We start from the raw sequence: 13,945 nt of genomic DNA, 5'->3' as shown, positions 1-13,945 counted from the left end.
CTGCTCGGTCCCTTCCCCCTCTCCCCTCTCCCTCCCTGGAGGGCCAAGATGCTGAAGCACTGCCCCTATCTGAGTGTGGCCAGGACCCCAACCTGCCCTGCTGGCTCTGGCTCTGCCCTCTGCCTCACAGCTGCAAAGAAGCATGAAGAAGCTGAGAATGAGTCACAGCATCTCACTGACATTGCTTTAGCTCTTACCATGCACAAGCTCTCTTGCCATAGTTGCACTCCACCCCAACAATGACCTGCCACCGAGTGACAGAATCCTGCCTGGTATCAGACTGGCAGGGCAGTCTTTGAGTGCTTGCCCCAGGGCCCCCACAGGCCACTGCCTTGGAAGCCCCTTAGACAGCACCAGGGTCACCACTTCCCAACATGGTGCTCGCGGGGTACATGGGAACCCCCTTCCATCTGCCCTCCCCACCGGAGGTATAAGCACTGCCCTTGATGGGCAACCCCTGGGAGAGAGGCAACTTCATCCACCCCCCCTCCCCAGGATCCCGCCTTCCCTGGTTGTCCTGGCTCAGAACTCCCCGGCCATCTGCTCTGGTCAGGAAACAGGGACATCTCCCAACTCCCCAGAGCCAGGCCCATCCCCAAAGGACCTCCTGGCACCTCTGTCCCTGTCCCTGTCCCTCACCCACCCTGGCTGAGGCCCCTGGCAAGCAGGGATGGTATCTGAGCTTTCCCTCTGCATCCTCACTACCCATCAAGGGGCTCAGCAACTGCTGAATGAGTGAATGGCAAGTGCACACACAAAAAAATAAAAGAAGGGGGCCGGTGTTGTGGCGTAGCAGGTTAAGTCACTGCCTGCAATGCCGGCAGCCTATATCACAGCACTGGTTCAAGTCCTGACTGCTTCACTTCCCATCCAACTCTGCTAATGTCCCTGGGAAAGCAGTGGAAGATGGCCCTAATGCCTGGGCCCCTGCTACTCATGTGGAAGACCCAGATGGAATTCCAGGCTCCTAACTTTGGCCTGGTCCAGCCACAGCAATTGCCTCCATCTGGGGAGTGAACCAGCAGATGGAAGAGCAATCTCTCTCTTGCCTTCAAATAAATAAATAAAATCTTAAAAAGAAATGAAAGTGGGATAGACAAAATCGGCCTGAGTTCCAGGCTTTGCCCCAATACCAGGCCAGCACCTATCAGGGGCTCTGGATCTCAGGAGCCAAGAGCCTGGTCCCTTGTCCACCAGGGTGGTCAGCAGAATAATAGTCTCCCTCCCAAAGGGCCTGTGCTGTAGCACAGCAGGTTAAGCCACAGCCTGCAGTGCTGGCATACAAGATGGGTGCCAGTCTGAGTCCCAGCTGCTCTACTTACGATCCAGCTCCCTGCTAATGTGCCTGGTAAAGCAGCAGAAGATGGCCCAAGACCCTGGGCTCCGTACCCACATGGGAGACCCAGAAGAAGTTCCTGGCTCCTACTGCAGCCATTTGAGGGGTGAACCAATGGATAGAAGGTCTCTCTGTCTCTCTCCCTCTCCCTCTCTCCCTCCCCTCCCCCTCTCTCCCTCCCCTCCCCCTCCCCCAAATTAAAGAAGAAGAAGGAGGAGGAGGAGGCAGGAAGTTCAGAGTGAGAGAGAATTGAAGATTCTGTGTGCTGGCTCTGAAGCGGGAGGAAGGGACCACCAGCCAAGGAGTGCCAGCGGCCACCAGGCAATGGGAAACACAAGGCTACGGATTTCCCCATCACCTTCCAGAAGGAATGCAGCCCTGCTAGCACCTGGATGTTAGCCCAGTGAAACCCAGGCAGACTTCTAGCCTCCAGAACTGTCAAACAATATATGAGCTGTTTGAAGCCACTGAATGTCGTGTAATTTTCAGTAGCAGTCCTGGGAAACCAGCACACGGCCCACCTGCTGGCCGAGACCTCCAGAAGCAGCTCGTCCTCCCTCCTGGGTGCCCTGTGCCTCCCTTTGTGCCTGCTCCCTGCCCAGGGAGGGTCCTGCAGCCAAGTGACTTCCCCAAGCCCCTCCGGAAATAAACCAGAGGAAGTTTTAACATCGCAGGAGCAGTGGGAGCAGCAGCACCACTTGGGAACAGGCCTGGGAGCCAGCATCAAAGCCTGCCGCAAGTGTGGGAAAGACCCTGGGGGTGGGGGAGGGGGCCTGGCGGGAGCCCTGGGGAGCAGCCAGGGCAGCAGCTGCGGACAGGGAAAGGACCACGGCAGGCCGTGCCCACTTCAGGCTGCAAGTGGCATCCTAGCCTGGTCTGCCTTTCCCACCAGCTGCAGGAGGCGGTTTTATCCGGGAGCGGGAGCGGGAACATGGAGGGATCTGCGTCTCTGGGGGAGGGCAGGGGGCGGGAGTACTCATTAAGGACTCACAGCAAGGAACTGCTGAGGCTCCGCTGGAACCCAGGTCTCCCAACTCCTGGTGCAGACCTCCAAGCTCTCTGCTACTGCAGGGGAGTTCCGGGAGCCCCTCCGGGGGCTCCGACGCCCCGGTTGGGACGGAGGCTCCAGCATGGCACGGGCTGGGGCTCACTCATCGCTCAGAGCCCGGCAGCCTGGCGGTTTTCTCTGCCTCCGTCCACCCCAGGAATCCACCAGAGGCCCTGGAAGCTGAGCAGTGGAGGAGGGAAGGGGGTCAACTCCCATGGGGGGCGGGCATCAGCTCCAAAAGGCTCCTCCTGCCCAGGGGACCCAGGGCCCCCGCTTCAGGACCTGCCAGCAAGGCGCCAGGCTGCCCGGGCACATTTCCCACTAAGTGCGCCAGGGCTGCGAGCCTTTCTGGGAGACATGGGTTCCCCTTCCCCCGCCCCGCCCCTAGCGTCCCTGCCAACTCTGCTCAGTGGGACTCCATGGGGCCAGTGTGCAGCCTGGGAGTCAGGACACCTGGGGCCAAATCCCACACTGGAGCCACGCAGGCAAACTTCTGCGGGCTCTGGGCCTGCTTCTTTCTCTCAACACTGGAGCCACAGAACACCCACCCCGCTGGAGGATCAGATGGGAGGGGCAGGGCTGCCGCGGGGGTCATTGGTTCCCTGGCCTAGGAAACGTGCAAGCCGGAGCTGGCTGGGTGTCACAGGTGCTGCAGAGGAGACGCCAGGGCCACACGGCACTGATACCTGCTCCACTCCTCACCTTTCAGCCAAGCTCACGCAGGTCTGCAGCGGGGACCAAGGCAGCCCACAGCCGGGCCACTCTAGGGACTTTGTCAGTCCCTCCCAGCTACCCTGAATGGCCCCTCACCAGCTGCTAGCCACTGGAGAAGCCCAGAGTTCATCTTCAAGACTGGGGCCCGTGCCCTTGCCAAGCCCTCTAGGTTACAGCAGAAACCCCCACCCCCAGGCCCACGCTGCCAGCACCTCTTGCCCTCCTGAATGGCTTCATCTCTACTCCTGGCCCCCTGCAGCCCCCTCCACAGAGCAGCCCGAGCAGACCCTCGCGACAGGACCCGCCCTTTCCTGTTGGTCTACACTGCCCGCCTCTGCCCTCCCTCATGGCCATGCAGTTCTCCAGCCTCCCCACAGCTGCTCCTCTGTGTCCCAGATGCTCTTCCCCGACACGGCCACCCCACCCTCTCCTTCACTTCCTCCAGGCCTCCTGATCTGGGCTGGCAACATGATCGTCTCCAGCGAGACAGGTCTCCTGGCTGGCCTGGGCGCTCCCCAAGGGCGGACCTTGCTCAGTTTGCTGCGGTATCCCAGAGTCTGAGTGCCCGAACCGTCAGCTGCTCCCTGAGCACACAACAGGACGAACGCATGACCCTACCCAGGGCTGCCCGAGGCTGCGGAGCAAATCCCACACACACCGGCTGCTCCATTCTTTCCTGTCTCCTGCCTGCCCTGTGCCCTCCTCTCAAGCCCCTGTCTGTCTTCCAGTTTTCAAGGCCAAACCCAGGCTAAGCCTTCTCCAGGAGGCCTCGTGTGCCAGGCCACGGGCGGTTTCCTCTCCATCCTAAGCCCTCCCAGTTAGCTCCTAGATTCCAAGCTCGCCGCGTGCCTCGGCTGCCAGGCGGCCTGGGGCTGCCTCCGCCCCACTGCAGGGCTGCACGTGTAGCCTGAGAGATCACAGATGGGATCGTGGAAGCGGGAGGGGCAGGGCCCTACCCTGGGAGAGGGGGCTGGTGACAGGATTAGCAGCAGCCTCCCAAGCCCAGCTGGTCCCGGAAACGTAGCGCTGGAAAATGTCAGATTCCACCTGATCCATCCGCAGCCCTTCCAGGCTGGGGCGGACTCATTCCTGGACAGCACCCCGCCCCCAACAGCCCAGGGCCTCGGGGAGGAGTAGGCGGCTTGCGTGTGTGTGTGTGTGTGTGTGTGTGTGTGTTGTGGGGGGTGCTACAGAGGAAAGGGACAGCCCTTCTGCCTGTCCTCCCCCACGCCACCCTCCTCCTGCTGGGTGACAAGACATTTAATTATAGACATTCGGTACCACTCAGAATCCCAAATGTCCTAATCGTCTCAACCCACCCCCCACCGTCCCGCCCTGCACTGAGACAGTATCCATGGGAAAAAAATCACAGCAAAAAGTCAAGGAGGGAAAGGAGAGGAACACCCCCTCCTGGGGGGGGGGGGTCCCAGCCAAGAGAAGTGAAGGTCAGTGTGTAGCCCAGGCCTTTCTCAGCCAGGAAGGGAGCCGGCTGGGCAAGCAGGTGCTGAGGCCGGGGAGAGGACCAAGGCCAGGGTTCTGGTGCTGGGGCCTGGCTCTGTGCAGCCTTTCAGATCTAGCACTCTCCGGCTCTGAGTCTCAAAGTTCCTCCCAGCCCTGGCAAACCCAATAACTGCTGTGAAAGTGTTCAAGCTAGAGAGGATGTGCAGGAGATACCCCCAAATCAGGTGGCTGGCAAACCCCACTAAGAAACAGGGACCCCTCGGGCCCTGCCCCGGGAGACCCCAGTACGCTGGGATTCAGGGTCTGCGAGTCTAAGACGCCCACAGCTTTCACATCCCAGGGACAAAACAACTGGTGTCTCCCACATAGTATGTACTTAACGTCAGCCACCATCAGGCTGTTCCAAAGTGCTCACGGCCTGCGAGAGCATCCCTCGGAGAGACAGGTCACCTCCTGTTTCCGAGCCACAGCTGTCGCATGTGTCACACGGGTGCCAGGCACCTGAGACAGGAAGGCTGGCCCACAAGACTGGGAAGGGGCAGCCCTGGTGGGAAGAGCCGCTGATCGGCCAGGCTAGCGCGGGCCTGAGTGAAAGCAGTGAGAACACGGGAGACGAGGGCCAGAAGGCTGAGACAGCTCTGCCTCATCACCTCCAAGCTGGCTGGCAAGCAGCTGTGCCCAGAACAGGGGCCCCGTGAGCTGTCCGGCACACTCCCCATGGTCCCAGGCTCTCACGGCCCCTACAAGAAGCCGCCTTTCTCCCCGCCCAGCGCCACCGGTGACTCCTTCCCTCTTCTGCAGCCTGAGCACTTCCCATTGATCCTCAAAGACCAGGCAGTCCTAGGGAGAGGGGCAGCTGCATTGTGGTACAACGGGTTAATCCACTGCCATGACAACAATGGCCACGCCAGCATCCCATATGGGCGCCAGTTAGAGTGCTGGCTGCTCCACTTCCTATCTGGCTTCCTGCTAGTGTGCCTGGGAAAGAAGCAGAGGATGACCCAAGTGCTTGGGTCCCTCACATACGTGGAAGACCCAAAAGAAGCTCCATTGCGGCCATTTGGGGAGTGAACCAACAGAAGGAGGAGCTCTCTCTGTCTCTGTAACTCTGACTTTCAAGTCAAAAAGAAGAAAAAGTAAGGAAGGAAGGGAGGGAGGGAGGGAGGGAGGGAAAGAATTCAGCAGGGGAGGAAGGGAGGGGGCCAAGCCTGGGGACTGAGGAGCAGTGTGTGTAGGGGGCAGGCAGTCCTCTCTCCCTCTCTCCTGTTCGCACAGAGGCAAGGACCACACCACCCACTTCTGTAAGAGCGCACCAGCCACAGACGATTACCCCCATTTACAGATGGAGGTGAGGCACAGGGTAGGGACATGGCGGATCCTAGGATCTGGGGCTGCGGCTCCCACCCTGCCCTTGTAATTACAGACTCAACACTCTCCCCACTGGGGGCCAGGAATAGGGGAGAGCAAGCTGGGCCTGGACAAGTGGGAGAAGGCTTAGAGGCTAGAGACGGCGTCCTCCTAGGGCTGGGAGGAGCCCAGGGACGAGGCCTGCCCACTGTGTCCCCGGGGAGGCTGGCCAGCCCTGCAAAAGTCCCCAGCTCCTCTCTGGGTCTCAGTGCCTCCTCTGAGGACTCCCCTGTGCCCTTGGCTCACCCCTGCCTTGCATTCTAGGCTCCCAGAGGTCTTTTCATGGGAAAGGAGAGAGCCCCTGGCTGGGCTTCCTTAGCTTGGCCATACATTTGGGGGTACCTGAGCTGCCCTAACAGGCCCTCAGAGGACAGTTCCAAACCCCGCCCATGCCTACTGGCTGCCTGCTGCTCCTGCAGCCTCCAGGAGAACCACCGGTGCCAGGACAGGAGGGACACAGGGACAGGACGGACACAGAGAGGAAAGAGTTCAGAGGGGTCGTGAATGCTGGGAGTGGGCAGTGACCAAATTCGTCCAGAGTTTAAGGGTTTCCAGGCTTCTCACAGTCAAGGAGCACAGCAGGAGTGGGAGCCGCCACGAAGTGACCCCAGGCCATCCCTGAGCTCAGTCCAGGACCCAGAACCTAGCCTCTAACCCAGATGCAGGCCACACACCTTCTAGAACCTGTCTGAGCCCACAGCCCCAAACTCCAGGGACGAGCTGAAACCTGTGGGAGCCTCAGGGACAGCGAGCCCCCGGGGTCAGGGTCTGGCCCCCGCAGGTCAGCATCTCAGAGGCACAGCAGGGTACGCCAGCGGGGGCCCCTCCACCCACAGAGGCAGCACTGCCTGCGGGGGCCAGAACTTCGCCCACCTCTCTAAAGGCTCCCGGGCTGCTCAGGCTCAGCAGGTCCCTCCCTGACTCATCCTCCCCAGACAGCCTCATCACCTGGAAGCTCTTCTAAAGGGAAGAGGCTCTGGCAGAACAGGGCTCCAAGAGCGCCCCCAAATTTGCACGGTGCTACCAGGATTGAAACACAGGGACCAGCTTGTCCACACAGCCGTCCCCTAATTTCATACGTAGGGAGGTCAAGGCACAGAGAAAGGCCAATGTCGCCCAGCAAAGGCCACGAGAGGCTCCAGCCTCTGCTGCTCTGTAAAGTAACCTCTTGCACCTCCCCAACTCTCCCAGGCCCAGAAGCAGACCTGCATTCTGACTCGCCAGAGGAAGCCCCCCAAGAAAGGGTAAACTCTTGTCAACCATGGGCCCCTAGCCCAGACTGCCTACAAGGGCTCCGGCCAACAGGACGTGAAGGCTCAGAGAAAGTCTGAGCCTGTGCTGGTGCCATTGCCCCTCACTCCTCCCACGTGATCACAACAAAGAACTGCACAGGAACCGGCGCTGTGGCGTAGTGGGTGCTGTGGCGTAGTGGGTTAAGATGCTGCCTGCACCCTGGCATCCCTGTATGTGGACTGGTTCAAGCCCTGGCTGCTCCACTTCTGATCCAGCTCCCTGCTGGTGTGCCTGGGAAAGCAGCAGACCACAGCCCAAGTGTTTGGGCCCCTGCACCCACATGGGAGACCTGGAAGAAGCTCCTGGCTCCTGGCTTTGGCCTGGCTCAGCCATGGCTGTTGTGGCCATTTAGGGAGTGAACCAGTGGATGGAAGACCTCTTTCCCTCTCTCTGTGACTCTACCAAATGAATAAAATAAACCTTAAAAAAAAAAAAAAGAAAAACCCACATAAGAATTTTGAGAACCAGCCCAGAGACTAGATAAAGTCCTCCATAAATGAGCACACAGAACACCTTGGAACAGACGGGAACCTGTGACATCAGCGCCAGCAGAAGCCAGAAGCCTCCGCAGGGCCTGAGCAGACAGCAGCCCTGTGTCATTAGCACTCTCAAAAGCCACTGGGTACCTCCAGATAAGCACTCTCCAGCCTGGCACCTGCCCAGGGAGGACACGCAAAGGCTTCTGCAGCCAGCCACGCCCACAGCCTGCCTCCACCCCGCCCCAAGGACTCACCACTTGTGGCTTGCTGCAGCACTTGCTAGCAGGAGTCACTTCAGGGGGCTTGGTCTCAGCAGGGGCCGGTGGGGTCGGAGTCAGGCAGGGCGCAGTGGCCGCAAGGCCTGCCCCCGACGGGAGGGTCAGCATGTACTGCTTGGTAACATCCTCGAGTGATGGTGCCTGCAGTGTGGAGTGGGCTCGGCTAGGGAAGCCCACGGGCTCTGGCACAGCCACGGGGGGCCCAGCTGATGTCGGTGGCTCGGGCACCACGATAGGCATAAAGGTGGCAGGCACACTGGCATGGCGAACGTGTTTGGAGGAAGGCTGAACCTGTCCACGGCCGCCAGCCTGGTCCCCAGAGCTCTCCTCACTCCGCATCTCCTGGTGACTACTCCGGGCTGGCCGCTTCTTGGAGCCCCTTCGGATGAGCCGCGGGGACAGAACATCGGCCAGCTTGGGGTCCAGGTGGAAGTCAGGGTGGGCGGTGGAGGAGGCGGGCGGCCCCTCAGGTAGGACCCTCTCCGACTGCGCCCGGCTCCTGGCGGCACTGGGCTCTCCTGGCTCTGGCCGCCGCTCCGCGAGGATGGGCTCGCTGCTGGATGGAGGTAGCGCAGGCTCAACCTCTCGGATGGGCTCCCCTCCTGGGCCCTGGAAGCCAGGCCCGGCCAGCTCCCCACGGCGGCTGGGGTCACTCAGAGATTTCTTCTTGGGGGCTTTGCCAGAGACCCTGTTGTCTGCCACACTCCCCAAGGCACTGGGGCCCTGAACAAGGCTCTCAATAACCTCCTGATACCCCTTGCTCTCTTCGCTGCCCACAGACCAGTCACTGTGGCCACTGGTCAAGCCCTCATCCACAGCTGGGGTGGCCAGAAGCCCCATCTTGGGACTCAGTGAGCCCAGGAGGTTGCTGTCCACGGAAAACCCAGAGGGCTCCTCAGAGGTGGCAGACCGGTGGCGCTGTGGAATCGGGTCACTCAGGGACCTGTAGGCCTCGGCCTCTCCGTTGCTCAGTTCAGGGCCACCAGGGCCTGATGGTGGGGCTTTGCGTCGCCGGCGGAGCGCACCTGGCGTGGGAGGGGTCTCAGAGGACATCAGGGTCCACCCGCCCAGACTGTCCTCTGTCCCGGGGCCATGGTGGTTCATCTGGGCAGAGGAGGAGGACGAGGAGGAGGAGAGTGGTCGCCACACCCCTGAGGTACCCAGGCCACAGAAGTCTGCAACAGGAGGCTCTGGGTCCGCCCCGATGCCCTCATCCGTCAGGCTGGACTCAGGGCCCGAGAGCTCCTCCTGGGACCGCCGGCCTCGGGTCATGTCCCCTGCCCAGGAAGGGACATCAGTTCCATCATCCTGCTGTGCACCCATGCGCTGGATCTTCTCAAAAACCTGCCGGGCCTCCTGCACATACTGATCCTGGACTACCATGGGCAGTGGATCCTCCTCAGTGCCTGGGCCTGCCAGCAGGAGCTCCGAGGAGCTGGGCTTCAGGGTGCTGGTGCGGGACAGGCGGCGGGTCGTGGGCTTCTCGGAGCAGGTAAACGACTTTGCCCTGCGCAGGGTGGCCGTCAGGTCTTTGAGTGTGGGGCGGGGGCAGGGCGATGCTGGCACTGGGGTGAGCGTGGGCCTCAGTGGCTCCCCAGGGCCGCCCACTGTGGCGGCAGCAGAAGGTGAGTCTCGGCCATCCAGGGGGCTGCTCCCGCGGCTCCTGCCCGGCTTTCGGACTCTCAGCTCTGAAAGATCTGCCCGCAGGAAACTGAGCAGGGTCAGTGTCTCCGAGGCAATGTCTGGATTGGACAGGGATTTGCGCTGGCGGCTCTTATCCAGCTCCAGGCCTCCGTCCCTCAAGGCCCTGGAGGTGCCCATGGATGCCTTGGGGCGGGCTCGAGCCTGGGGCCGCAGCAGGAGCCCCTCCCCAGCTCCAAAGCTCGGGGAGCGGTACACGGAACCCCGGCTGGACCACAGATCGTCATCTTTGAGGGTTTCCGTGCTGGAGTACCGGCTACTCCCGCGAGAGCCCACGGGGCTGGCCAGGTACGCGGGAAAGCTCACCTTGGCCACACGGAAAGCTCCTCCCACGGTGTCGGGCACAGGCCTCGATCCCTCCTGGGCACCCGGGACGCCTGGCGGTGAGCCAGTACCCCACTCACAGGGGCCCTCCTCGCTCGGGGCTGGAGGGGATATTGGGGGCTCAGGGCTCCTGGCTCCCCCTTCTGAGTCCATGCTGCCCAGATTTAACCCTTCGCCGTCCGGCCTGCAGTCCCGATCCAGCAGGGAGCTTCCAGGCCTGAGCCTCGACCTCTCTCTCCGGAGTTGGCCTCCCTCACCATCTTGGTCCTCGTCACTGCCCGAGGAGTCGCCGCCGTGGTAGGCCGGACTCTGCGCCCCAGGCGGCGGCAGCCGGCCCTCTTCTTCCTCCTCGCTGGAGCTGGCAACCCGGCTTCGGCTGACAGGATAGGAGGAGGCGATGGAGGAGGAGGAGGAGCAGCAGGAGGCCCGGGCCCCGGCCTGCGGTTGGGAGAAGCTATGCCAAGAATGTAAACCATCCGCCGGACGCTGCACCCGCTCCTGCTGCTGCTGTTGCTGCCGCCGCCTCTCCTCCGTCCCCGGCCCCGGCAGCGGCCGCGCAGAACGCAGGCCAGCCAAAGGGAAGCACGTCCGAGGCGGCGGCGTCGGGGGCTGCCTGGGCTCCCGGACCGGGGGCTCCCACGCGGCGACGTCGGGGCTCGGCGTCCCCCTGGCCTCGGAGTCCGCACTGGGCCGCCTGGAGCCGGGGCCGCCGAACAGCTTGCGCATCTCGGTGACGCTGGGCCAGGCCCCTCGCGCGGCGCCCTCGGCCGCTTCCTCAGCGGCCCCGGGGGAGACGCACCCGTCCCGCGCGCCGGCCGCGTCGTCGTCCAGACGCGGCGCGTCGAAGCGCCGGGAGAGCTGGCGCACCGAGGGTGAGAGGCTGCGGAGCGGGCGCGGCTGCGCGGGGGCGGCCGGGGGCCCCGACGCCAGCTTGGACACGCGCCGGGAGGGCTGGCCCGGGACGGTCGCCGCCGGCCGGCACGAGGCACGGCGCCGCAGCCCGGGGGTGTCCGCGCCCCCCTCCCTCGGCCCGGGCCCGCCGCTCCAGCGCTCCAGCAGCTTGAAGGAGACGCTGCGGTACAGCGGGGGCCGGGGCGCGCCGTCCGCCATGGCGGCGGGCGCACTCCGGGGGGGCTGGCCTCGCGAGTCGCGGCCAAGCCCCCCCCCCGCCGCCGCCGCACGCCCCGGCTCCGGAGGGGCGCAGCGGCCGCGCTGCAAAGGCCGGGTCCTGGCCCGCGGCGCGCGGGGCTTGGGGCGGGTCGTGCACACCCGCGCAGAGGTTCGGCTCAAGTTTCTGCGGCCGCGGGCGGCTCGGACTCCATCCCGAGCGGCCCCTCCCGCCTCAGGGCCGAGCCCCCGCCCAGGGCGCAGCGGTCCGGGACATCGCGGCGGGGCCGGGCGGGGTCCCGGCGCTCCGTTCCTCGGCTCCGCGTCCGCCCGGCGGCCGGCCCGTCTCCCCCGCGCTCCCGCACCCGCGCCAGTTCCCGCTCCCTCCCCCTCGCCTGCTCGCTCTCCGCTCCCTTTTGTTGCAAATAAACTTTGTGGCGGAGGGAAGGGGGCGGGGGGCGGGGCCTCGCGCCCAAAAGAGGGGGTGGGCTCCGGGCGCGCGCGCCGCGGGGAGCGGGAGGGGGCAGGGAACGGGGAGGAGCCGAAGGAGGAAAGAGATGCGGGCTCCCCCCGCACGCCTGCCTGGGCGCCCTCCCCAGCCGAGCTGCCCCTGGGGACTGGCCAGGCTTGCGCAAGCTCTGAGCGCCGTCAGCCGCTGCCTGAGGGCTCCGACCTGGCCACAAAGTCCCGTACACACCGACACTCAGGTACACAGACACCCTCCCCGGACTGCCAGAGGGGTGGGACTCCACGCCTGGCGAGCCGTGGGTGCCGGGGGCCGACCGCTGCGCTGGCCGCTCGCAGCCCTGCCCCTCGCCCCGCCCCGTGGCGGCTCCAGCTCTGGTCCCGCCCACTCGGCCGCTCGCAGCCCCGCCCCTCGCCCCGCCCCGTGGCGGCTCCGGCTCTGGTCCCGCCCACTCTCCCGCCACTCGCGCTCCCCAGCGCCCAGCTGTCCCCCCTCCCTGCGACTTTCCAGCGCGGAGCGTGGCTTAACCAGCGATTCCTACAGCTCCACCCGTGGACACGCCCACTCACCCGTAGCCACGCCCCCTACTTGCCCTGCGGTCTGGGCGGTGCCTCTCTTCTAAGGTCCGCCCCGCTCCCCGCCTCCTCGGTCCGCGGCATTGCAGGGTACGTGACTCTTGTGCCCTCTGCCGGCTGTCTCCCAACCGGCTGCGCCCTAGATCCATAAAGCGGCTGCACGGGGCCTACAAGAGTCCGGAGCGTTAGGAAGACCTCGCTTCTTTTCAGTGGTTTCCTCGTCCCTTCATCTTTCCAAAACTTCGCGAAGCGCTCGGCCTCACACAAAAGGAGCTTCGTTGGGAACGTCCTCGGTTTCCCACTGCCACACCCGCACTCCTACCTGCGGCTGCCCCTTCCTGCTGCTGGAAGGTGCAGGTCTCTGCTGTCGTCCTCTGGCTGGTCTCACGTTATTCTGGGTCCTGGGGTGTCACCCCTTGCCCACTCCCTCTTGTCTCTGCCAGATCCCATTCACGCCCCTGGACCCAGCTGAAAAAGCAGGGCTTTCCCTAAGAATGAGTGAGTGAGTAATGGCTTACGGAATGCCTACCACGTCTGGATAACATCATTCAGTTAATCCTCGAACCACCCGTGGAAGTAGGGCTTCCACTGTAGGTCATGAGGGAGAAGTGACTGACCAGCATCACAGACAGGAAATGGCAGCTCCAGTGTGACCCAAATTCCAAGCACTGCCCTCCATGCCTGAGGAAGGAGGAGGATCTCTCTGAGGCCCCAGCAGCCTCCTCCCCCGCCCCCTCCCCCTGGGGGAGAGCCTAGTCTGACCTGCGCTGCCCCCAGCACTGCTCTGGCCCCTCCAGCCCCTGCTCAGTCTGTGCTTTCCCCAGCCCAGCCCAGGCGGGGAGGGCCCCTCCGGGGAGGAGAGTGGGCATGGGGGTGGGGCAGGGATTGCCTGGCTGCCCACGCGAGCAGGCATGTTCTGTTAGCTGTCCTGGCCCTGCTCGCTGCTTACCCAGGACCCTCTGGCAGCCCCTTGGGTGATGGACAAGGCCCTTCTGGGAGGGCGCTGGGTGGAACCTGGCCTTCAGGGACCTTTGCACGCCACAGAGGTGATGGGGGAGGGAAGGAGCTCTCTGGCAGGCTGCTGCCTCTCATCCCTGCCCTGCTGTGTGACCCTGGCTATGTCTCTACTCTTCCCTGGCTGCCCCGGGCTCCTGTGAAAAGTGAGCAGCAAGTCACTCTCTGGCTCTGATGTGGTTTGTGTAGCGCCGCTCTCCCAGGAGTCACTGTCTTCCCCCACCATAGTGGCTGCCACCATCTGAAGTCTGCACTATTCCTAGCTCCCGCACACCCTGTGCGCGTCTGCCCTCCCCCACTACTGGGACAGGCGTCTTCATCCCAAATCACAGGTGGAGTGAAGTCTCAGGTCACAGGCTCCCCGAAGCCTGTACTTGACCTTGAGGTGAGCAGCTGGGGCCTTTGGCTCAGGAGTCCTGTTGATGGGGAGGGGAGGTGTTCAAGGACCCAGGCTGGGCCTCTGCCCAAAGGGAAGCTCCCCCCATCCGATTGGCCGGGCTGTTTCCCATGCCTGCAGACTCCTCCCACCCCAGCCCCTTCTGCAAAGTCCTCGGAGGAGACTCTTCTGGGAGGGGGAGGAGGGCGCTAGCAACACTGTGCGGAGACTTTGAAGCCAGACCCCCGCCCCATGTGCCAGGGAATCTGCAGATCACCCCCTTTCCTTGGGCCCCAGGTGCTTGCTCTGCGAAGGGCAAAGAAGACAATAGCGATACCCCGGGAGTCCTGGTGACCCAGCCAGGTC

At 63.5% G+C, this 13,945-nt stretch overlaps 1 protein-coding gene across 2 annotated transcripts in view; it reads right to left on the bottom strand.

Moving 5' to 3' along the window:
- Window positions 1-11,151, bottom strand: part of ARHGEF17 (Rho guanine nucleotide exchange factor 17) — a 58,604-nt gene extending 47,453 nt beyond the window's left edge. The window contains exon 1 of one of the 2 annotated variants that reach the window (XM_008267755.4): window positions 7,993-11,151. In XM_008267755.4, coding sequence (XP_008265977.4) covers window positions 7,993-11,151 — 3,159 coding nt within the window. Of the gene's footprint in view, window positions 1-2,327; window positions 2,538-7,992 lie in introns of those variants that run through there. The other variant, XM_089330511.1, reaches the window with a different exon arrangement.
- Between the last annotated feature and the right edge of the window lie 2,794 nt (window positions 11,152-13,945).

Source organism: Oryctolagus cuniculus, chromosome 1, assembly GCF_051225735.1.
Source record: "Oryctolagus cuniculus isolate XC-2025 breed Fujian yellow rabbit chromosome 1, ASM5122573v1, whole genome shotgun sequence".
NCBI lineage: Eukaryota > Metazoa > Chordata > Mammalia > Lagomorpha > Leporidae > Oryctolagus > Oryctolagus cuniculus.
This window is presented reverse-complemented; position numbering and strand designations above follow the sequence as displayed.